Below are 22,990 nucleotides of genomic sequence, written 5' to 3' on the forward strand. Positions count from 1 at the left end.
CCCCTGGCCTCTGCCGATTCAGGATGATCATCTTACACAAGGGCTGTTCGTATATACGATTTACCACGGCTACGTTTGATGCAATGGAAGTAGATTGTGAGGATTTTTGCCAGGAAAGAGATTTCCGTCCATGTTATCTTGACTATGCTCCAAGCAGGGCAGATGGTCGTATCGAAACATTACCCTCACATATGGAAGAAATGTGTCTCTTGATGTGAGGGTCAACAGTATTCTGCTGTGGATTTTCATCTGGGACATTTCTTGCACTTCCTGCAGGCTGTTGTGGATGTGGGCCTGCGTTTAGGCTCCATAAAAGTTAAAATCTCAGCCTTGTCTTTTTATTCCAGGGAACAATTGGCTGTTCTCCCAGTGGTCCAGATGTTCTTGATGGGTGTTCTTCATATTCGACCACCCTTTGTGCCTCCCGCAGCACTGTGAGTTCTCTATTTGGTTCTGGACTTTCTCCAATCTGTTTTATTTTTCCCTTTGCACAAGGTGGCCATGGAGTATTTGACATGGCAGGCTATCGTGTTGTTGGCCTTGGCCTCAGTGAGGCGTGTTTTGGAATTAGGGCCCTTATCCTGTAAGAGTCCTACTTTGGTGTTTCATGAGGATAGAGCGGTGCTCAGAACTCACTAGAAATTCTTGCCTAAGGTGGTGTCAGCATTTCATATCAATTGGCCATTGGTGGTTCCGGTTGTCACTGGCACGTCTGTTACACCAATGTCCTTGGATGTGGTTTGGGCTTTGGAGATTTATGTCAAGAGGCCGGCTCGTCTCAGAAAATCAGACTTGCTTTTTGTTCTCTATGATGCTTCAAAGATTGGTTGTCCTGCTCCGAAGCAGTCTATTGCATGTTGGATCAGGCTTACGATCCAACAGGCTCACTCTTCGGCGGCTTTGCCGCTGCCGAGGTCTGTTCAGGCCCACTCCACACGAACAATTTGGTTCTTCCTAGGCAGCTGCCCAGGGTGTACCGGCTTTGCAGTTATGCTGGGCAGCTACTTGGTCGGGTTCGAACACATTAAGTTTTAAATCAGGCCTGTCCAACCTGTGGCTCTCCAGATGTTGTGAAACTACACATGCCCTGCCACAGTTTTTAGCATTTCCTAATAGCAAAATTGTTGCAAGGCATGATGGGACCTGTTGTTGCTGGAGAGCCACCGGTTGGCCAGGCCTGTTTTAAAGGTTCAACACCTTGGCTACTGAGGACCTTCAGTTTGGTCAATCAGTTTTGCAAGGGTCTCGGCACTCTCCCACCCGGTCTGGGAGTTTTGGAACTTCCCCATGGTACTAAGACCATCCCAGTATCCTCTAGGACTTTAGAGTTTATAGGATTTTAATACCTTACGGTAAATCTCCTAGTCCATAGGGGATGCTGGGTGTCCGCCTCTGTGATTCGATATTTTTTTAAATATATTTTTCAAACATCGAAACATCGATCGGGAACATGAGCATCGGAAACATCGTGACCATCACAGCCTCCAGTTATACAGGGGGGGTCTGAGGGTGGCTTGGGAGGGTTAATGTACACTCCCCAACGGCTGCAATTGTCTGCAGCCGCTAGGTTGAGGGGATCCAGTCGGCAGCACGGCAATCAGTAGGGGAGAGTGCAGAGAGGCAGAGGGACCTTCCGGTCCCTCTGACAGAAGCAGCAGAGGGAAGTTTCTCTTCCCTGCTGCTGCTAATACAGTTTATCTGACTGGTCGCATCCTGTGCTCCCAGGTCAGATAGAGCACTTGCAGGCATGGTTGCATCTGAGTAACAGGACCATCTAGAGTGTCTTAAGATGTCTTCAGCCATTGCAGCTGGTCTGTGCGTCTGACTAGAAGAAGCAGATGTTGTAGCAGTCTCAGATGGACCACCTGAATTTGAGGTACCAAAGAGATGGACAGGTGGGGCTGATGTGGTACCTTTTAACCTTTTTGGAGGCATGGTAAGCCGGCTACAAAGAGACTGACCTCTCAGAGATAGGAAAATACAAATGATCTATAAATAAAAGGAGCAGTAGTAAGGGCTAGATAGAATTCCTGTTGAGCTCTATAAGAAGAATATTGACTTTTATGGCCCTAAATTGCTTACTCTGTTCAATGACTTGTTGGAATTGGGTTCACTGCCAGATTCTATGACAGAGGCTTTGATAATAGTGCTTTTCAAACCAGATAAGGATCCAGAGCGGGTAGATTCGTATAGACCTATCTCGTTACTGATGTCAAGGTCCTAGCAAAGATCCTGGCACTTAGACTAAACTCTGTTATTACCTAAATTATTCACACAGATCAGACTGGTTTCGTGCTGGGGCGGTCCACTCTGACTAACCTTAGGCGTTTGTTCACACACTTACAGGGCCCTCGCGAGGACACCGGCGCTTCTGTTATGGTGTCCCTTGATGCTACTAAAGCTTTTGATTCAGTGGAGTGGGTGTTCTTGTTGGGGTCTATGGCCCACTTCGGCATTGGACCACGCCTTATACGGTGGGTCAAGCTATTATACTCCACACCATTAGCCAGGGTCTCGATAAATGGATTCATCTCATCTGCATTTCCTCTAGCCAGGGGTACAAGGCAGGGCTGCTCACTATTCCCTATTCTTTTTGCTCTGGCGGTGGAGCCCTTAGCGTGTCTGGTGCGTTCTGACTCGCGGGTGGGGGGGTTCCGGGTGGGCCCCATCACGGACAAAATTTCTCTATACGCGGATGATATCCTGCTGTTTATATCAGACTACTGCAATACCATGCCACACGTGCTGCGTGTTATTGACACCTATGGCGGGTACTCTGGTTTATCCATTAACTGGGATAAGTCCTGCATACTGCCCTTCCGTGGCGCTTGTCCTGGTGCCCCGCCCGTGGCCCTCCCTCTTCGCTGGGTGGACTAATTTAAGTACTTGGGAATCTGGGTCACAAATAATCCTTCTCAATACTTTTCCTTGAATATAAAACCTCATATGGATTATTTGCTCTCCCGTATTGCGGTGTGGGGGACTCTACCTCTAACTATAACGGGTAGAATTAATTTAGTGAAAATGGTGGCCCTGCTATAAGTTGCTGTATGCGCTACAACACTCCCCTGTTTATCTCCCATTAAAAACCTTTCGGAAAATAGATGGTCTTCTGTCCTCTATCGTATGGTCTAACCGCCGGGTCAGAATAAAATTAGACACCCTTACACGCCCACGTGATTCTGGGGGCCTAACCCTCCCTAAATTCAGTTTATATTATCTAGCGGCACAAATGGTACATATCAGTAAGTGGTCACATGATCCTGCTAGAGATGAATTGATCTCCCGAATTCTCGATGTAACTGATCAGAATTGCCCCCCACTACAACTACTGTTGAGTGACAATGTATCGCTACTTAATCTCCCCGTTGTCAAACAAGCAATTATGGTATGGAGACAGACGCATAGATTGCTCCAGGGAGAGGGTTGGGACCCGGAAACGCCTCTGGCTTACGCACATACTCTTAACGAGCTGTTTCCAAATATTACAGGAGGAGTATAATATTCCTACCTTCTATTTTTATCGATATCTACAACTCCGCCATGCGAGTCAAACTCAATTTGCGGACACTCCCCTGGTGCTCCGGGACACGCCAGTTCGGGAACTATTTGTTCATCTCCAAAATTGCACCATTTCCATATTTTACTCGGCTCTACTACATGCTTATCATGGTGAGGCCCTTCTCTCTCTTACATCTAGATGGGAATGTGATCTAGGGCCCATATCTAATGATACCTGGGAGGATGCACTGGGTGCCTCTAGGGTGGCGACCACAGCGGTCCGTTACCAACAGGTGCATCTTTTTGTTTTACACAGAGTCTATATTACTCCTGAGAGGTTAATGAGATTCGGAGGAAGAATGGATTCTAGATGTCCCCAATGTACTCTGGATGGGGGCACTTTCTGGCATATGATTTGGTCATGTAGGATGGTTCAGGCCTTCTGGCAGGAAGTACTTAAGATTATGGTTTCCACTGGTATACCTGCTGATGTGCTGACCCCCCCTGGGTGTATACTGGCGGTGGTGGATGGGGAGTTGCTGGATGCCCCCTCCAGACGTTATGTTATCAGCCTGTGTGCTCTTGCACAGGTTTCTATAGCCCGGTCGTGGATGGCACCTACTGGCCCAGATATTGATTCCTGGATTGCCCTAGTGAATACTACGGTGGCACATGAAAAATGTGTCTACATGTCCAGGAAAGTCATTACTAAATACTATGCGATATGGGGTAGGTGGCTGGCATCGCCATATGTTAGGGGTGCTCACATTGCTACATCTGCAGATGCGAGGTTAGCTTCAGCATAATATTTCCCGATGCCACCTGTAGAGGCTGGGAAATTGTACTGCTTGCACCATATTGTTTTCTCTTAGGTCCTAGACCAGGGGTGGCCAGACTTGGAGTCGGCGATCTACTTTGAAAGCTAAAAAGCTTTTGTGATCTACCTAGGAGGAATAATAGCGTGCGCCGCAGTTTACACACTCAAAAAGGGGCGTGGCATAACCAAAAAGTGGGCGTGATATAACAAAAAGTGTGCGTGGTATAACAAAAAAAGGGACGTAGCCTTGCTGCACAGAGTGTAATGACTCCCTCACATGAAATAACACATTGGCCCCCACAGGTAAAAACCTCAAACACATATGCCCTCACAGTGCCAGATACAGATATGCCCCCACAGTGCCATGTGCCCACAGTGCCAGATATGCCCCCACAGTGCCAGATTACAGATATGCCCCCACAGTGCCAGATATGCCCCCACACTGCCAGATACAGATATGCCCCCACACTGCCAGATACAGATATGCCCTCACAGTGCCAGATACAGATATGCCCCCACAGTGCCAGATTACAGATATGCCTCCACAGTGCCAGATATGCCCCCACACTGCCAGATACAGATATGCCCCCACAGTGCCAGATTACAGATATGCCCCCACAGTGCCAGATATGCCCCCACACTGCCAGATACAGATATGCCCCCACATTGCCAGATATGCCCCCACAGTGCCAGATACAGATATGCCCCCCCAGTGCCATGTGCCCACAGTGCCAGACATGCCCCCACAGTGCCAGACATGACCCCACAGTGCCAGATACAGATATGCCCCCACAGTGCCATGTGCCCACAGTGCCAGATATGTCCCCACAGTGCCATATACAGATATGCCCCCACAGTACCATATACAGATATGCCCCCACAGTGCCAGATACAGATATGCCCCCACAGTGCCATGTGCCCACAGTGCCAGATATGTCCCCACAGTGCCATATACAGATATGCCCCCACAGTGCCATATACAGATATGCCCCCACAGTGCCATATACAGATATGCCCCCACAGTGCCAGATACAGATATGCCCCCACAGTGCCAGATATGTCCCCACAGTGCCATATACAGATATGCTCCCACAGTGCCATGTGCCCACAGTGCCAGATTACATATGCCCCCACAGTGCCAGATACAGATATGCCCCCACAGTGCCATGTGCCCACAGTGCCAGATACAGATATGCCCCCACAGTGCCATGTGCCCACAGTGCTAGATATGCCCCCACAGTGCCAGATTACAGATATGCCCCCAGTGCTATGTGCCCACAGTGCCAGATATGACCCCACAGTGCCAGATACAGATATGCCCCAACAGTGCCATGTGCCCACAGTGCCAGATATGCCCCCACAGTGCCAGATTACAGATATGCCCCCACAGTGCCATGTGCCCACAGTGCCAGATATGCCCCCACAGTGCCATGTGCCCGGAAAGCCAGATATGCCCCCACAGTGCCAGATACAGTATGCCCCACATTGCCAGATATGCCCCACATTGCCAGATATGCCCCCACTGAGCCATGTCCCCGCAATGCCAGATATGCCCCCATAGTAGAGCTCACCGGAGTGGAGAGCACAGCGCGCGCTTCTCCTGCCTGCCGCCCTGCTTCTTAGTCTGATCTCCGGCGGTGACTGCAGCGTGTATATCTCAAATCTGGCGCCGGTCCGCTAGCTCTCATTGGCTAACGAACCGGCAACTGATTTGAGCTATACACTCCACCGTCACTGCTGGAGACCAGACTGAGGAGGCAGGGCGGCAGGCAGGAGAGGCGCGGCTTCGGGTGTCTGGGTGGCAGTCGATCGCGATCGACTGTTTGGCCATCCCTGTCCTAAAGGATGCTGGGGACTCCGTAAGGATCATGGGGTATAGACGGCTCCGCAGGAGACATGGGCACTCTAAAGACTTTAGATGGGTGTACACTGGCTCCTCCCTCTATGCCCCTCCTCCAGACCTCAGTTAGATCCTGTGCCCAGAGGAGACTGGGTGCACTGCAGGGGAGCTCTCCTGAGTTTCTCTGAAAAGACTTGTGTTAGGTTTATTATTTTCAGGGAGCACTGCTGGCAGCAGGCTCCCTGCATCGTGGAACTGAGGGGAGAGAAGCAGACCTACTGAACTGATGGGCTCTCCTTCTTAGGCTACTGGACACCATTAGCTCCAGAGGGAGTCGGAACACAGGTGTCCTCGCTGTTCGTCTCGGAGCCGCGCCTCCTCACAGAGCCGGAAGATAGAAGCCGGGTGAGTATAAGAAGAAAGAAGACTTCACAGGCGGCAGAAGACTGCAGATCTTCCCTGAGGTAAGCGCGCAGCGATAACGCTGTGCGCCATTGCTCCCACGATCACACACACAGGCGCCACAGTAAGGGTGCAGGGCGCAGGGGGGGCGCCCTGGGCAGCATTATAATACCTCAAATAGAGCTGGCAGAGTACAGATACTGCAGAGGCAGTATATTTTCAAATTCCCCACCAGTATAAATAAATAGAGCGGGACCGCAGCCCGCCATCGAGGGGGCGGGGCTTGATCCTCCAGCACTAACCAGCGCCATTTTCTCCACAGCATGCTGCAGAGAAGCTGCTCCCGGACTCTCCCCTGCTGAACACAGTAACAGGGGGCAAAAATGAGGGGGGGGGGGGCACATTTAATTGGCACAATATTGGTGTATACACACATATATACATATATATATATATATATATATAAAAAGCGCTGACAGGCTGGGACTTTGTTCCAGCGTCAGTTGGCGCTGGGTGTGTGCTGGCATACTCTCTCTCTGTCTCTCCAAAGGGCCTTATTGTGGGTCAGTCCCCATAATAATATATATCACAGTGTGTGTGGGGGCGTCAGTACGTGTGTCGGCATGTCTGAAGTGGAAGGCTCATCTAGAAAGGAGGCAGAGCAGATGATTGTGGTGTCTCTGTCGGCGCCGCCGACACCTGATTGGAAGGATATGTGGAATGTTTTAAATGCTAATGTGACTTTATTACATAAAAGATTGGACAAAGCAGAGTCCAGGGAGAAAGCAGGGAGTCATTCCATGGCTTTGACTGTGTCACAGGACCCTTCGGGGTTTCAAAAACATCCCTTTTCCCAGGTGGTAGATACTGATACCGACACGGATTCCGACTCCAGTGTCGACTATGAGGATGCTAGGCTGCACCCAAGGGTGGCCAAGAGTATTCAATATATGATTGTTGCAATAAAAGATGTATTACATATCACTGAGAACCCCTCTGTCCCCGACACGAGAGTCTGCATGTTTAAGGGAAAGAAACCTGAGGTAACGTTTCCTCCATCTCATGAGCTGAACGCCTTATTTGAAAAAGCTTGGGAAACTACAGATAAGAAACTGCAAATTCCCAAGAGAATTATTATGGCGTATCCTTTCCCCTCACAGGACAGGTTACGATGGGAATCCTCGCCCACGGTGGACAAGGCTTTAACGCGCTTGTCCAAAAAGGTGGCCCTACCGTCCCCTGATACGGCAGCCCTCAAGGATCCTGCTGATCGCATGCAGGAAACTACCTTAAAATCAATTTATACACATACGGGTGCCCAACTAAGACCGGCGGTAGCGTCGGCATGGGTGGGTAGCACAATTGCAGCGTGGGCAGATTCCTTGTCGTCTGACATTGACACCCTAGATAAAGATACCATTTTGTTGACCTTGGGTCACATTAAAGACGCAGCATTATATATGAGGGAAGCTGCGAGAGATATTGGGCTGTTGAGTTCAAAAGCCAATGCCATGGCAATTTCTGCTAGACAGTCCCTGTGGACCCGCCAATGGACAGGTGATGCTGATTCAAAAAGACATATGGAGACTTTGCCTTACGAAGGTGAAGTTTTATTTGGGGAGGGCCTCGTGGACCTGGTTACCATAGCTACTGTGGGTAAATCTTTTTTGCCTTATGTTCCCCCACAGCAAAAGAAAACACCTCAATATCAGATGCAGTCCTTTCGGTCGCATAAGTTCAGAAAGGGTCGGGGCTCTTCCTTCCTTGCCAGAGGTATAGGGAAAAGAGCGCCCGCTACGACTAGTTCCCAGGAACAAAAGTCCTCCCCGGCCTCTACAAAATCCACGCATGATGCTGGGGCTCCGCTGAGGGAGTACGCGCCAGTGGGGGCACGTCTTCGACTCTTCAGCCAAGTCTGGGTTCAGTTGGACTTGGATCCTTGGACAGTAGAAATTGTGTCCCAGGGCTACAAACTGGAATTCGAAGATGTGCCTCCTCGCCGATTTTTCAAATCGGCCTTGCCAGCTTCTTCCCCAGAGATGGAAATAGTGGCAGCTGCCATACAAAAGCTGTGTCATCAGCAGGTGATTATCAAGGTTCCCCTACTACAACAGTGGAAGGGATTTTATTCAAGCCTTTTTGTGGTCCCGAAGCCGATTGGTTCGGTCAGGCCCATTCTGAATCTAAAATCCCTGAACCTATATCTGAAAAGGTTCAAATTCAAGATGGAATCTCTCCGGGCAGTGATCTCCAGCCTGGATGGAGGGGATTTTATGGTGTCGCTGGACATAAAGGATGCATACCTTAATGTCCCCATTTATCCTTCTCATCAGGTGGTACCTGAGATTCGCTGTACAGGATTGTCATTACCAGTTTCAGACGTTGCCGTTTGGGCTTTCCACGGCCCCGAGGATTTTCACGAAGGTGATGGCGGAAATGATGGTGCTCCTGCGCAGGCAAGGAGTCACAATTATCCCATACTTGGACGATCTCCTGATAAAAGCGAGATCGAGAGATCAATTACTGAAAAGTGTGTCGCTCTCCCTGAGAGTGCTGCAGCAACACGGTTGGATTTTAAATCTACCAAAGTCGCAGTTGATTCCAACGACTCGGCTGTCATTTTTGGGCATGATTTTGGACACGAAGAAGAAGAGGGTTTTTCTCCCAACAGAAAAACCCCAAGAACTCCAGAACATGGTCAGAGACCTGTTAAAACCAGGAAGAGTGTCAGTTCATCAGTGCACTCGTGTATTAGGAAAGATGGTGGCGGCCTACGAGGCCATTCCATTCGGCAGGTTCCATGCAAGGACTTTTCAGTGGGACCTCCTGGACAAGTGGTCAGGCTCCTATCTGCACATGCATCGGAAGAAACGCCTGTCCCCCGGGGCCAGGGTCTCTCTCCTGTGGTGGCTACAGAGTACTCACCTTCTAGAGGGTCGCAGATTCGGCATTCAAGATTGGGTTCTTGTGACCACGGACGCGAGCCTCCAAGGATGGGCAACAGTCACACAGGGAAACAATGTTCAGGGAATATGGTCAAGCCAGGAGGCTTGTCTACCCATCAATGTGCTGGAATTAAGGGCCATATACAACGGCCTCCGACAGGCGTAGAATCTTCTTTGTAACCTACCGGTTCTGATACAATCACACAACGTCACAGCCGTGGCGCATGTAAACCGCCAGGGTGGGACAAAAAGCAGAGCAGCAATGGCAGAAGCCACCAGGATTCTTCGCTGGGCGGAAAATCATGTAAGCACTCTGTCAGCGGTCTTCATTCCGGGAGTAGACAACTGGGAAGCAGACTTCCTCAGCAGACACGATCTCCACCCGGGAGAGTGGGGACTTCATCAAGAAGTCTTTGCAGAGGTGACAAGTTGTTGGGGACTTCCTCAAATAGACATCATGACGTCACGCCTCAACAGGAAGCTTCGGACGTATTGTTCCAGGTCGAGGGACCCTCAGGCAGCGGCGGTGGATGCCTTGGTGACACCGTGGGTGTTTCAGTCGGTCTATGTGTTCCCTCCACTTCCTCTCATCTCAAAAATACTGAGAATCATAAGACGAACAAGAGTGCAGACAATACTCATTGTTCCAGATTGGCCTCGAAGGGCCTGGTATGCAGATCTTCAGGGATTGCTCTCAGAAGATCCGTGGCCCCTTCCTCTCAGGGAGGACCTGCTCCTACAGGGGCCCTGCATGTTCCAAGACTTTCCGCGGTTACGTTTGACGGCATGGCGGTTGAACACCAAATCCTAGCTAAGAAGGGTATTCCTGAGGAGGTCATCCCTACTCTTATTAAAGCTAGGAAGGATGTTACGGCGAAACACTATCACCGTATCTGGAGAAAATATGTGCCTTGGTGTGAAGCCAAGGATGCTCCTACTGAAGATTTTCAGCTAGGACGTTTCTCCATTTTCTGCAGTCAGGTGTGGATATGGGCCTGAAGTTAGGCTCCATTAAGGTGCAGATTTCTGCCTTATCCATATTCTTTCAGAAGGAATTGGCTTCTCTTCCAGAAGTCCAGACTTTTGTAAAAGGTGTGTTACACATCCAACCTCCTTTTGTGCCTCCGGTGGCACCTTGGGACCTTAATGTGGTGTTACAGTTCCTTAAATCACACTGGTTTGAACCGCTTCAGCAGGGCCGTTTCTAGACAATTTGGCTCCCAGTGCGAGATTTCAAAATGCGCCCCCGCCCCCCCCCCCCTTGCTATAAAAAATTTTTGCGTGCCCCCCCCCCATATAGCCAGGAAAAGAAAAAGCATGCGCGCGCGCTCCTGACAAGGGTGTGTGGCCTGATTAAAATGGGTGTGGTCTCATTAAAGTGGGCGTGGCCTCGTCTGATATCATCACACCCACCACAGGGGGAAAAAATAAAAATAAAAAAAGTCCCCTTTTTACACATTACACCAGGCAAGTGTCCCCATATTACACAGCGCGGCAGGCAGGTGTTCCCATTTTACACAGCACGGCAGGAAGGTGTCCCCATTTTACACAGCACGGCAGGCAGGTGTCCCCATTTTACAAAGCGCGGCAGGCAGGTGTCCCCATTTTACAAAGCGCGGCAGGCAGGCGTCCCCATTTTACAAAGTGCAACAGGCAGGTGTCCCCATTTTACAAAGTGCGGCAGGCAGGTGTCCCCATTTTACACAGTACGGTAGGCAGATATCCCCATTTTACACAGTACGCAGGCAGATATCCCCATTTTACACAGTACGCAGGCTGGTGTCCCCATTTTACACAGTACGCAGGCAGGTGTCTCCATTTTACACAGTGCGGCAGGTATCCCCATTTTACACAGTGCGGCAGGTATCCTCATTTTACACAGTGCGGCAGGCAGGTATCCCCATTTTACACAGTGCGGCAGGTATCCTCATTTTACACAGTGCGGCAGGCAGGTATCCCCATTTTACACAGTGCGGCAGGTATCCCCATTTTACACAGTGCGGCAGGCAGGTATCCCCATTTTACACAGCGCGACAGGTATCCCCATTTTACACAGTGCGGAAGGCAGGTATCCCCATTTTACACAGTGCGGCAGGTATCCCCATTTTACACAGTGCGGCAGGTATCCCCATTTTACACAGTGCGGAAGGTATCCCCATTTACACAGTGCGGCAGGTATCCGCATTTTACACAGTGCGGCAGGTATCCCCATTTTACACAGTGCGGCAGGTATCCCCATTTTACACAGTGCGGAAGGTATCCCCATATTACACAGTGCGGCAGGTATCCCCATTTTAAACAGTGCGGCAGGTATCCCCATTTTACACAGTGCGGCAGGTATCCCCATTTTACACAGTGCGGCAGGTATCCCCATTTTACACAGTGCGGCAGGTATCCCCATTTTACACAGTGCGGCAGGCAGGTATCCCCATTTTACACAGTGCGGCAGGTATCCCCATTTTACACAGTGCCGCAGGCAGGTATCCCCATTTTACACAGTGCGGCAGGTATCCCCATTTTACACAGTGCGGCAGGCAGGTATCCCCATTTTATACAGTGCGGCAGGTATCCCCATTTTACACAGTGCGGCAGGCAGGTATCCCCATTTTACACAGCGCGGCAGGTATCCCCATTTTACACAGTGCGTAAGGCAGGTATCCCCATTTTACACAGTGCGGCAGGTATCCCCATTTTACACAGTGCGGCAGGCAGGTATCCCCATTTTACACAGTGCGGCAGGTATCCCCATTTTACACAGTGCGGCAGGTGTCCCCATTTTATACAGTGCGGCAGGTATCCCCATTTTACACAGTGCGGCAGGTATCCCCATTTTACACAGTGCGGAAGGTATCCCCATTTACACAGTGCGGCAGGTATCCGCATTTTACACAGTGCGGCAGGTATCCCCATTTTACACAGTGTGGCAGGTATCCCCATTTTACACAGTGCGGAAGGTATCCCCATATTACACAGTGCGGAAGGTATCCCCATTTTAAACAGTGCGGCAGGTATCCCCATTTTACACAGTGCGGAAGGTATCCCCATTTTACACAGTGCGGCAGGTATCCCCATTTTACAGTGCGGCGGGTATCCCCATTTTACACAGTGCGGAAAGTGCCCCCATTTTACACAGTGCGGAAGGCATCCCCATTTTACACAGTGCGGCAGGTGCCCCCATTTTACACAGTGTGGCAGGTATCCCCATTTTACACAGTGCGGCAGGTGCCCCCATTTTACACAGTGCGGCAGGTGCCCCCATTTTACACAGTGCGGCAGGTATCCCCATTTTACACAGTGCGGCAGGTATCCCCATTTTACAGTGCGGCGGGTATCCCCATTTTACACAGTGCGGAAAGTGCCCCCATTTTACACAGTGCGGCAGGTATCCCCATTTTACACAGTGCGGCAGGTGCCCCCATTTTACACAGTGTGGCAGGTATCCCCATTTTACACAGTGCGGCAGGTGCCCCCATTTTACACAGTGCGGCAGGTATCCCCATTTTACAGTGCGGCAGCTATCCCCATTTTACACAGTGCGGAAGGTGCCCCCATTTTACACAGTGCGGAAGGTGCCCCCATTTTACACAGTGCGGCAGGCAGGTGTCAAGTGGGGGGGAGGAAGAGAGAGAGAGAGAGAGAAAAAATACTTACATCTTCCCGCTCTTCGGTTCCCGCCGACTCACGTCCCTCGCGCCGGCTGCCTCCTCCCTCTCTCTCCCCCCGAGCGCTCCTGCTCTGGGGGCGGGGCTTCGTGGAATGACGCGTGCCCTGTCCCCCGAGCAGGAGCACTCGGGGGGAGAGAGAGGGAGGAGATAAGTAGTCACAAAGTGCCGCGGCGGGCGCCCCGTGCGGTTGCACGGCTCGCCCGCCGCTAGAAACGGCACTGCGCTTCAGACGGTTGAATTGAAGTTTCTTACTTGGAAAGTCATCATGTTATTGGCCTTGGCATCTGCAAGGCGGGTGTCCGAATTGGCGGCCTTGTCTTACAAGAGCCCCTATCTGATTTTCCATGCGGATCGAGCAGAGTTGAGAACTCGTCCTCAATTTCTGCCTAAGGTGGTTTCGTCATTTCATATGAACCAGCCTATTGTGGTGCCTATGGCTATGGGGGCCTTGGAGGAGTCCAAGTCCCTTGATGTAGTCAGGGCCTTAAAGAATTATTTAGCCAGAACGGCGAAGGTTTGGAAAACGGATGCACTGTTTGTCCTATATGCAGCCACCAGGGTTGGCGCTCCTGCATCTAAGCAGACTATTGCTTGCTGGATCTGTAACACGATTCAGCAGGCTCATTCTATGGATGGATTGCCGGTAACAATGTCAGCAAAGGCCCATTCCACTAGGAAGGTGGGCTCTTCTTGGGCGGCTGCCCGAGGCGTCTCGGCATTACAGCTTTGCCGTGCAGCTACTTGGTCGGGGTCAAACACTTTTGCTAAGTTCTACAAGTTTGATACCCTGGCTGATGAGGACCTTGTGTTTGCTCAGTCGGTGCTGCAATCATCCGCACTCTCCCGCCTGGTCTGGAGCTTTGGTATAAACCCCATGGTCCTTACGGAGTCCCCAGCATCCTCTAGGACGTAGGAGAAAATAAGATTTTAAACCTACCGGTAAATCTTTTTCTCCTAGTCCTTAGAGGATGCTGGGCGCCCGTCCCAGGTGGTCATTCCGAGTTGTTCGCTCGTTATTTTTCTTTCGCAACGGAGCGATTAGTCGCTAATGCGCATGCGCAATGTCTGCAGTGCGACTGCACCAAGTAAATTTGCTATGCAGTTAGGTATTTTATTCACGGCATTACAAGGTTTTTTCTTCGTTCTGATGATCGTAATGTGATTGACAGGAAGTGGGTGTTTCTGGGCGGAAACTGGTCGTTTTATGGGTGTGTGCGAAAAAACGCTGCCGTTCCTGGGAAAAACGCGGGAGTGCCTGAAGAAACGGGGGAGTGTCTGGGCGAGCGCTGGGTGTGTTTGTGACGTCAAACCAGGAACGACAAGCACTGAACTGATCGCAGATGCCGAGTAAGTCTGGAGCTACTCAGAAACTGCTAAGAAGTGTCTATTCGCAATTCTGCTAATCTTTCGTTCGCAATTTTACTATGCTAAGATTCACTCCCAGTAGGCGGCGGCTTAGCGTGTGCAAAGCTGCTAAAAGCAGCTTGCGAGCGAACAACTCGGAATGAGGGCCCCAGTGCGGACTACTTTCTGCAAGGCTTGTATATAGTTGTTGCATACATAAGGGTTATGTTACATTTGAGTTCAGTCTCTGGCTGTTACTGTTTTTGTTCATGCTGTTAACTGGTTTATATAATATGTATGGTGTGGGCTGGTTCTATCTTGCCCTTGGATAACAAAATCCTTTTCCTCGTACTGTCAGTCTCCTCTGGGCACAGTCCTAACTGAGGTCTGGAGGAGGGACATAGAGGGAGGAGCCAGTGCACACCCATTTTAAAGCTTTACAGTGCCCATGTCTCCTGCGGAGCCGTCTATACCCCATGGTCCTTACGGAGTCCCCAGCATCCTCTACGGACTAGGAGAAAAAGATTTACCGGTAGGTTTAAAATCTTATTATTTCCTATGTTTCACACCCAAGTTACTACTTTCTATATCTGATATGAATGTATACAACAGTTTTTGAATGACGACAGGACCACATAATGCCATTGGAAGTCGTTGTATATATCTATAGGATTACAGTGGTGTGTCTTATAGGTCTATTCACAGATAACACCCGATTATGTTTATTTACTACTGTACGGTGGGCTATATGTGGTTTGTAATTGTTGTCGTCAATAATGCTTTTAGTTTTGTGTTTTCTTTTTGTATTGTAACCTAAACATAAATCTATAATAAAATTGTCGAATTTAAAAAAAAAAAAAGGAGCAGTAGTACGCTGTCAGGAGGTTACATCAAGATGACTCCGTTCAAAATGACATTCTTAGTCGGGGTGACGGGGGTATCCGAGCCAAAATTTCAAGTAAACCTGATGTAATGCAACTCAAATAACACAGTAATGACCGAGAAATTCCACTAGAGGTCAGCGTGATCACAGACGTGAAATATTCAACACAGGGAGACACAAATAGCAAAATATATTCAGTGGATAAATCCACAAAATAATATACTGTGAGGTTGTAATCAAAGTGTAATGAGCTGTACTCAGACGATACTTGATACTGGGCTCTGCATGTAGACTGAGAGGAAGTAGATTATAGTGGTACCATATAAATAGAAGGTAGTTTCACCTCCAGGCAAATGCCTCAATTTAGTGTAGTGACCCCGGTCCAGCCGTATTTAGTAGCTTATATTAATTTTAAACCTTATTGAACGCAAAGCATGCGATGACCAGGTACCAGGATCTAAGATCGCAGCCAGCTCGCTTAATATCACCACCGGGCTCCGGTGACTGTTGGCAGCCGTTCTGTCCCCATCAGTGGAGGAAGAGCAAGTGCTCCCACCTGAGGCAAAAGCGCCTCCAAGTCAGGTGGCCAGAGTATGCAGGAAAGACTGGGCGCACTTAGCCCTAGAACACAGCCCATGTCTTCAGCGGCGTCACTAGGCTGCAGCAGTGAATGGTGCCCAGAGTGAGCGCAGTGAGTGAGTTTAGGGCAGGAGGAGTGGGGGACTTAATAGATTGGGTCTTGGTCCCAGCGGCGGCTGAGAGCTATCAGGTAGGGTAGATAAGAAGCCACTTAGTGAGGAGAGCTCCAGGAAGCACGTCTGGATGGACCTCGCCCCTATTATTTATTATTTTATATAATAACGGGTGACAGGTGTGGTACATCCCTGCAAATGCAGATCCAATTTCTCTGCTGTCTTCCCTGCACTCTCACTCAGATGTTCACTGCTGCCAGTAGCACACGTATGAGAAGCATAAGTATGGCGGCAGCTGTATAGATTCTGATATGTAATTCTCTGTATCATACTTACCGTACACACATCATCCTTATTACTATAGAGGTAATACACTGATGATGAGGGTGTAAGAGTGGATTGTAACCTAGCAGATGATGATGATTGCAGGGTATTATATGGTGTATTGCATGTAAAATACCTTGTTCCACATGTACTCTGCTGTAGCAATATACCTTATATAAGGGTGAGTAACACATGTACAGGCTTACCAGCGTATGAGCACACACATAAAGGAATGCTACCTTACCAATGCTTCCAGTAGTAACGTTAGGAGACATTTCTCTGATCCATCAGCTCATATGACTGATGTTATTGTTCATCTAGAATCTCCAATTCATACGATATGTTCCCCATCCATTGTTTTACATTGGTGCTGACATAGGACTTGGTGAGTGACTACATCTCCATTTATACTTCATGGTTAGTTACCAGTACAAGAGAGAGATATATCTAAGTCTTATAATAATATTACATTTGTTATTGTGAGTGTTCTCAGGAGGGTGGACACAATGATCATCTGAGACACAATATTATAAAGCCTTCATTAAAAGTTATGTTTTATTATACACACATATTTACAATTAAGTGTCCCAGAGAGTCGTCTTCTCCTAATGTTTACAAGATTAATATTGTTACAGAAAAGTCACATTTCCATAATGTATTTTATTTTCAGCAGATGGACACACAAGCAGAAATATCTCAGAAGAACATCTAATGTTATCCCCGGATTGTGACATAAAAGATAATGACAGTAGACAGGATTCTCCAGGAGATAACCCCATTACCCCAATTATACATCCAGCTCTATCAGCTGGTCCCTCTGATCCTGGGAAATGTTCTCCTGATCACTCTGATATTGGTGCATCTGTTACAGCTCTGACAGTAGATACAGTGTTTCCCTGTTCTATAGATGCCAAATGCTTTACACAGAACACAAAGCCTATTAACACACACACAGGTAAGGCAGGTGAGAGGCCACTGATATGTTCAGAGTGCGGGAAATGTTTTAAATACAAATCGTTTCTTCATAGACATCAGAGAAGTCACACAGGTGAGAAGCCGTTTCCATGTTCTGAGTGTGGGAAATGTTTTGCAAACAAATCAGATCTTGTTAAACATCAGAAAAGTCACACAGGTGAGAAGCCATTTCCATGTTCTGAGTGTGGGAAATGTTTTGCACACAAATCAGATCTTGTTAGACATAACAGAAGTCACACAGGTGAGAAGCCATTTCCATGTTCTGAGTGTGGGAAATGTTTTACACAGAAATCACAACTTGTTACACATCAGCAAAGTCACACAGGTGAGAAGCCATTTCCATGTTCTGAGTGTGGGAAATGTTTTGCACAGAAATCAGATCTTGTTAGACATCAGCAAAGTCACACAGGTGAGAAGCCATTTCCATGTTATGAGTGTGGGAAATGTTTTGCACAGAAATCACTTCTTGTTATACATCAGAAAAGTCACACAGGTGAAAATCCATTTTCTTGCTCTGAGTGCAGGAAATGTTTTACCCGGAAATCACAACTTGCTACACACCAAAGAACTCACACAGGTGAGAAGCCATTTCCATGTTCTGAGTGTGGGAAATGTTTTGCGCATAAATCAGATCTTGTTAAACATTACAGAAGTCACACAGGTGAGAAGCCATTTCCATGTGCTGAGTGTGGGAAATGTTTTGCACGGAAATCAGATCTTGTTGAACATCAGAGAAGTCACACAGGTGAGAAGCCGTTTTCTTGCTCTGAGTGTGGGAAATATTTTTCCTGGAAATCACAACTTGCTACACACCAAAAAAGTCACACAGATGAGAAGCCATTTCCATGTTCTGAGTGTGGGAAATGTTTTGCGCAGAAATCACATCTTGTTAAACATCACAGAAGTCACACAGATGAGAAGCCATTTCCATGTTCTGAGTGTGGGAAATGTTTTGCACAGAAATCAGATCTTGTTAAACATTACAGAAGTCACACAGGTGAGAAGCCATTTCCATGTTCTGAGTGTGGGAAATGTTTTGCAATCAAATCAGATCTTCTTAGACATCAGAGAAGTCACACAGGTGAGAAGCCATTTTCTTGCTCTGAGTGTGGGAAATGTTTTTCCCAGAAATCACATCTTCTTACACATCAGCAAAGTCACACAGGTGAGAAGCCATTTCCATGTTCTGAGTGTGGGAAATGTTTTGCATACAAATCAGATCTTGTTACACATCAGCAAAGTCACACAGGTGAGAAGCCATTTCCATGTTCTGAGTGTGAGAAATGTTTTGCAAACAAATCAAATCTTCTTAAACATCAAAGAAGTCACACAGGTGAGAAGACATTTCCATGTTCTGAGTGAGAAATGTTTTGCAAACAAATCAAATCTTCTTAGGCATCAAAGAAGTCACACAGGTGATAAGCCATTTTTATGTTCTGAGTGTGGGAAATGTTTTGCACACAAATCAGATGTTCTTAGACATCAGAGAAGTCACACAGATGAGAGGCCATTTCCATACTCTGAAAAATAAATCTCTTGTTGCACAAAATAGACATCACTCACGTGAGGAACCATTTTAATATTCTGGAGTATACTCATCATTGCCATGCGTTGTTCTTCAAGGTTCTTATCCTATCTCCTATACTTTTTGCAGTATACAGTTAGGTCCATAAATATTGAAACATCGATACAAGTCTCGTATTTTGGGCGCTATACACCACCACAATGGATTTGAGATGAAACAAACAAGATGTGCTTTAACTGCAGACTTTCCGCTTTAGTTTGAGTGTATTTACATCCAAATCAGGTGAACGGTGTAGGAATTACAACGGTTTCTATACATGCCTCCCAATTTTTAAGGGACCAAAAGTAATGGGACAATTGACTCAAAAGGTATTTTATGGACAGGAGTGCCCTATTCCCTCATTATTTCATCATCAATTAAGCAGGTAAAAGGTCGAGTAGATTCCAGATGTGACATTTGCATTTGAAATCTGTTACTGTCGACTCTCAATATGAGATCCAAAGAGCTGCCACTATCAGTAAAGCAAGTCATCCTTAGGCTGAAAAATCAAAACAAACCCATCAGAGAGATAGCAAAAACATTAGGTGTGGTCAAATCAACTGTTTGAAACATTCTTAAAAAGAAAGAACGCACCGGAGAGCTCGGCAACACCAAAAGACCCGGAAGACCACGGAAAATAACTGTGGTGGATGAAAGAAGAATTATTTCCCTGGTGAAGAAAAACCCCTTCACAACAGTTGCCCAGATCAAGAACACGATACTTGATACTGGGCTCTGCATGTAGACTGAGAGGAAGTAGATTATAGTGGTACCATATAAATAGAAGGTAGTTTCACCTCCAGGCAAATGCCTCAATTTAGTGTAGTGACCCCGGTCCAGCCGTATTTAGTAGCTTATATTAATTTTAAACCTTATTGAACGCAAAGCATGCGATGACCAGGTACCAGGATCTAAGATCGCAGCCAGCTCGCTTAATATCACCACCGGGCTCCGGTGACTGTTGGCAGCCATTCTGTCCCCATCAGTGGAGGAAGAGCAAGTGCTCCCACCTGAGGCAAAAGCGCCTCCAAGTCAGGTGGCCAGAGTATGCAGGAAAGACTGGGCGCACTTAGCCCTAGAACACAGCCCATGTCTTCAGCGGCGTCACTAGGCTGCAGCAGTGAATGGTGCCCAGAGTGAGCGCAGTGAGTGAGTTTAGGGCAGGAGGAGTGGGGGACTTAATAGATTGGGTCTTGGTCCCAGCGGCGGCTGAGAGCTATCAGGTAGGGTAGATAAGAAGCCACTTAGTGAGGAGAGCTCCAGGAAGCACGTCTGGATGGACCTCGCCCCTATTATTTATTATTTTATATAATAACGGGTGACAGGTGTGGTACATCCCTGCAAATGCAGATCCAATTTCTCTGCTGTCTTCCCTGCACTCTCACTCAGATGTTCACTGCTGCCAGTAGCACACGTATGAGAAGCATAAGTATGGCGGCAGCTGTATAGATTCTGATATGTAATTCTCTGTATCATACTTACCGTACACACATCATCCTTATTACTATAGAGGTAATACACTGATGATGAGGGTGTAAGAGTGGATTGTAACCTAGCAGATGATGATGATTGCAGGGTATTATATGGTGTATTGCATGTAAAATACCTTGTTCCACATGTACTCTGCTGTAGCAATATACCTTATATAAGGGTGAGTAACACATGTACAGGCTTACCAGCGTATGAGCACACACATAAAGGAATGCTACCTTACCAATGCTTCCAGTAGTAACGTTAGGAGACATTTCTCTGATCCATCAGCTCATATGACTGATGTTATTGTTCATCTAGAATCTCCAATTCATACGATATGTTCCCCATCCATTGTTTTACATTGGTGCTGACATAGGACTTGGTGAGTGACTACATCTCCATTTATACTTCATGGTTAGTTACCAGTACAAGAGAGAGATATATCTAAGTCTTATAATAATATTACATTTGTTATTGTGAGTGTTCTCAGGAGGGTGGACACAATGATCATCTGAGACACAATATTATAAAGCCTTCATTAAAAGTTATGTTTTATTATACACACATATTTACAATTAAGTGTCCCAGAGAGTCGTCTTCTCCTAATGTTTACAAGATTAATATTGTTACAGAAAAGTCACATTTCCATAATGTATTTTATTTTCAGCAGATGGACACACAAGCAGAAATATCTCAGAAGAACATCTAATGTTATCCCCGGATTGTGACATAAAAGATAATGACAGTAGACAGGATTCTCCAGGAGATAACCCCATTACCCCAATTATACATCCAGCTCTATCAGCTGGTCCCTCTGATCCTGGGAAATGTTCTCCTGATCACTCTGATATTGGTGCATCTGTTACAGCTCTGACAGTAGATACAGTGTTTCCCTGTTCTATAGATGCCAAATGCTTTACACAGAACACAAAGCCTATTAACACACACACAGGTAAGGCAGGTGAGAGGCCACTGATATGTTCAGAGTGCGGGAAATGTTTTAAATACAAATCGTTTCTTCATAGACATCAGAGAAGTCACACAGGTGAGAAGCCGTTTCCATGTTCTGAGTGTGGGAAATGTTTTGCAAACAAATCAGATCTTGTTAAACATCAGAAAAGTCACACAGGTGAGAAGCCATTTCCATGTTCTGAGTGTGGGAAATGTTTTGCACACAAATCAGATCTTGTTAGACATAACAGAAGTCACACAGGTGAGAAGCCATTTCCATGTTCTGAGTGTGGGAAATGTTTTACACAGAAATCACAACTTGTTACACATCAGCAAAGTCACACAGGTGAGAAGCCATTTCCATGTTCTGAGTGTGGGAAATGTTTTGCACAGAAATCAGATCTTGTTAGACATCAGCAAAGTCACACAGGTGAGAAGCCATTTCCATGTTATGAGTGTGGGAAATGTTTTGCACAGAAATCACTTCTTGTTATACATCAGAAAAGTCACACAGGTGAAAATCCATTTTCTTGCTCTGAGTGCAGGAAATGTTTTACCCGGAAATCACAACTTGCTACACACCAAAGAACTCACACAGGTGAGAAGCCATTTCCATGTTCTGAGTGTGGGAAATGTTTTGCGCATAAATCAGATCTTGTTAAACATTACAGAAGTCACACAGGTGAGAAGCCATTTCCATGTGCTGAGTGTGGGAAATGTTTTGCACGGAAATCAGATCTTGTTGAACATCAGAGAAGTCACACAGGTGAGAAGCCGTTTTCTTGCTCTGAGTGTGGGAAATATTTTTCCTGGAAATCACAACTTGCTACACACCAAAAAAGTCACACAGATGAGAAGCCATTTCCATGTTCTGAGTGTGGGAAATGTTTTGCGCAGAAATCACATCTTGTTAAACACCAAAAAAGTCACACAGATGAGAAGCCATTTCCATGTTCTGAGTGTGGGAAATGTTTTGCGCAGAAATCACATCTTGTTAAACATCACAGAAGTCACACAGGTGATAAGCCATTTTTATGTTCTGAGTGTGGGAAATGTTTTGCACACAAATCAGATGTTCTTAGACATCAGAGAAGTCACACAGATGAGAGGCCATTTCCATACTCTGAAAAATAAATCTCTTGTTGCACAAAATAGACATCACTCACGTGAGGAACCATTTTAATATTCTGGAGTATACTCATCATTGCCATGCGTTGTTCTTCAAGGTTCTTATCCTATCTCCTATACTTTTTGCAGTATACAGTTAGGTCCATAAATATTGAAAGATCGATACAAGTCTCGTATTTTGGGCGCTATACACCACCACAATGGATTTGAGATGAAACAAACAAGATGTGCTTTAACTGCAGACTTTCCGCTTTAGTTTGAGTGTATTTACATCCAAATCAGGTGAACGGTGTAGGAATTACAACGGTTTCTATACATGCCTCCCAATTTTTAAGGGACCAAAAGTAATGGGACAATCGACTCAAAAGGTATTTTATGGACAGGAGTGCCCTATTCCCTCATTATTTCATCATCAATTAAGCAGGTAAAAGGTCGAGTAGATTCCAGATGTGACATTTGCATTTGAAATCTGTTACTGTCGACTCT

At 47.0% G+C, this 22,990-nt stretch overlaps 2 protein-coding genes across 2 annotated transcripts; both read left to right on the forward strand.

Annotated features, from left to right (window-relative positions):
• Positions 1-23: 23 nt before the first annotated feature.
• Positions 24-18,750, forward strand: LOC134983752 (gastrula zinc finger protein XlCGF26.1-like). The gene is made up of 2 exons (XM_063949395.1): positions 24-214; positions 17,442-18,750. The coding sequence occupies exons 1-2, from the start codon at positions 24-26 to the stop codon at positions 18,748-18,750; spliced, it is 1,500 nt and encodes a 499-aa protein (XP_063805465.1).
• A 2,827-nt stretch (positions 18,751-21,577) lies between these two features.
• LOC134983746 (gastrula zinc finger protein XlCGF17.1-like) lies at positions 21,578-22,411 on the forward strand (the record flags this gene model as incomplete). Its single annotated transcript, XM_063949390.1, has 1 exon — positions 21,578-22,411. A coding segment is annotated over one exon (834 nt), but the record flags the coding sequence as incomplete, so codon positions are not given.
• Between the last annotated feature and the right edge of the window lie 579 nt (positions 22,412-22,990).

Source organism: Pseudophryne corroboree (assembly GCF_028390025.1).
Source record: "Pseudophryne corroboree isolate aPseCor3 chromosome 3 unlocalized genomic scaffold, aPseCor3.hap2 SUPER_3_unloc_23, whole genome shotgun sequence".
Classification (NCBI taxonomy): domain Eukaryota; kingdom Metazoa; phylum Chordata; class Amphibia; order Anura; family Myobatrachidae; genus Pseudophryne; species Pseudophryne corroboree.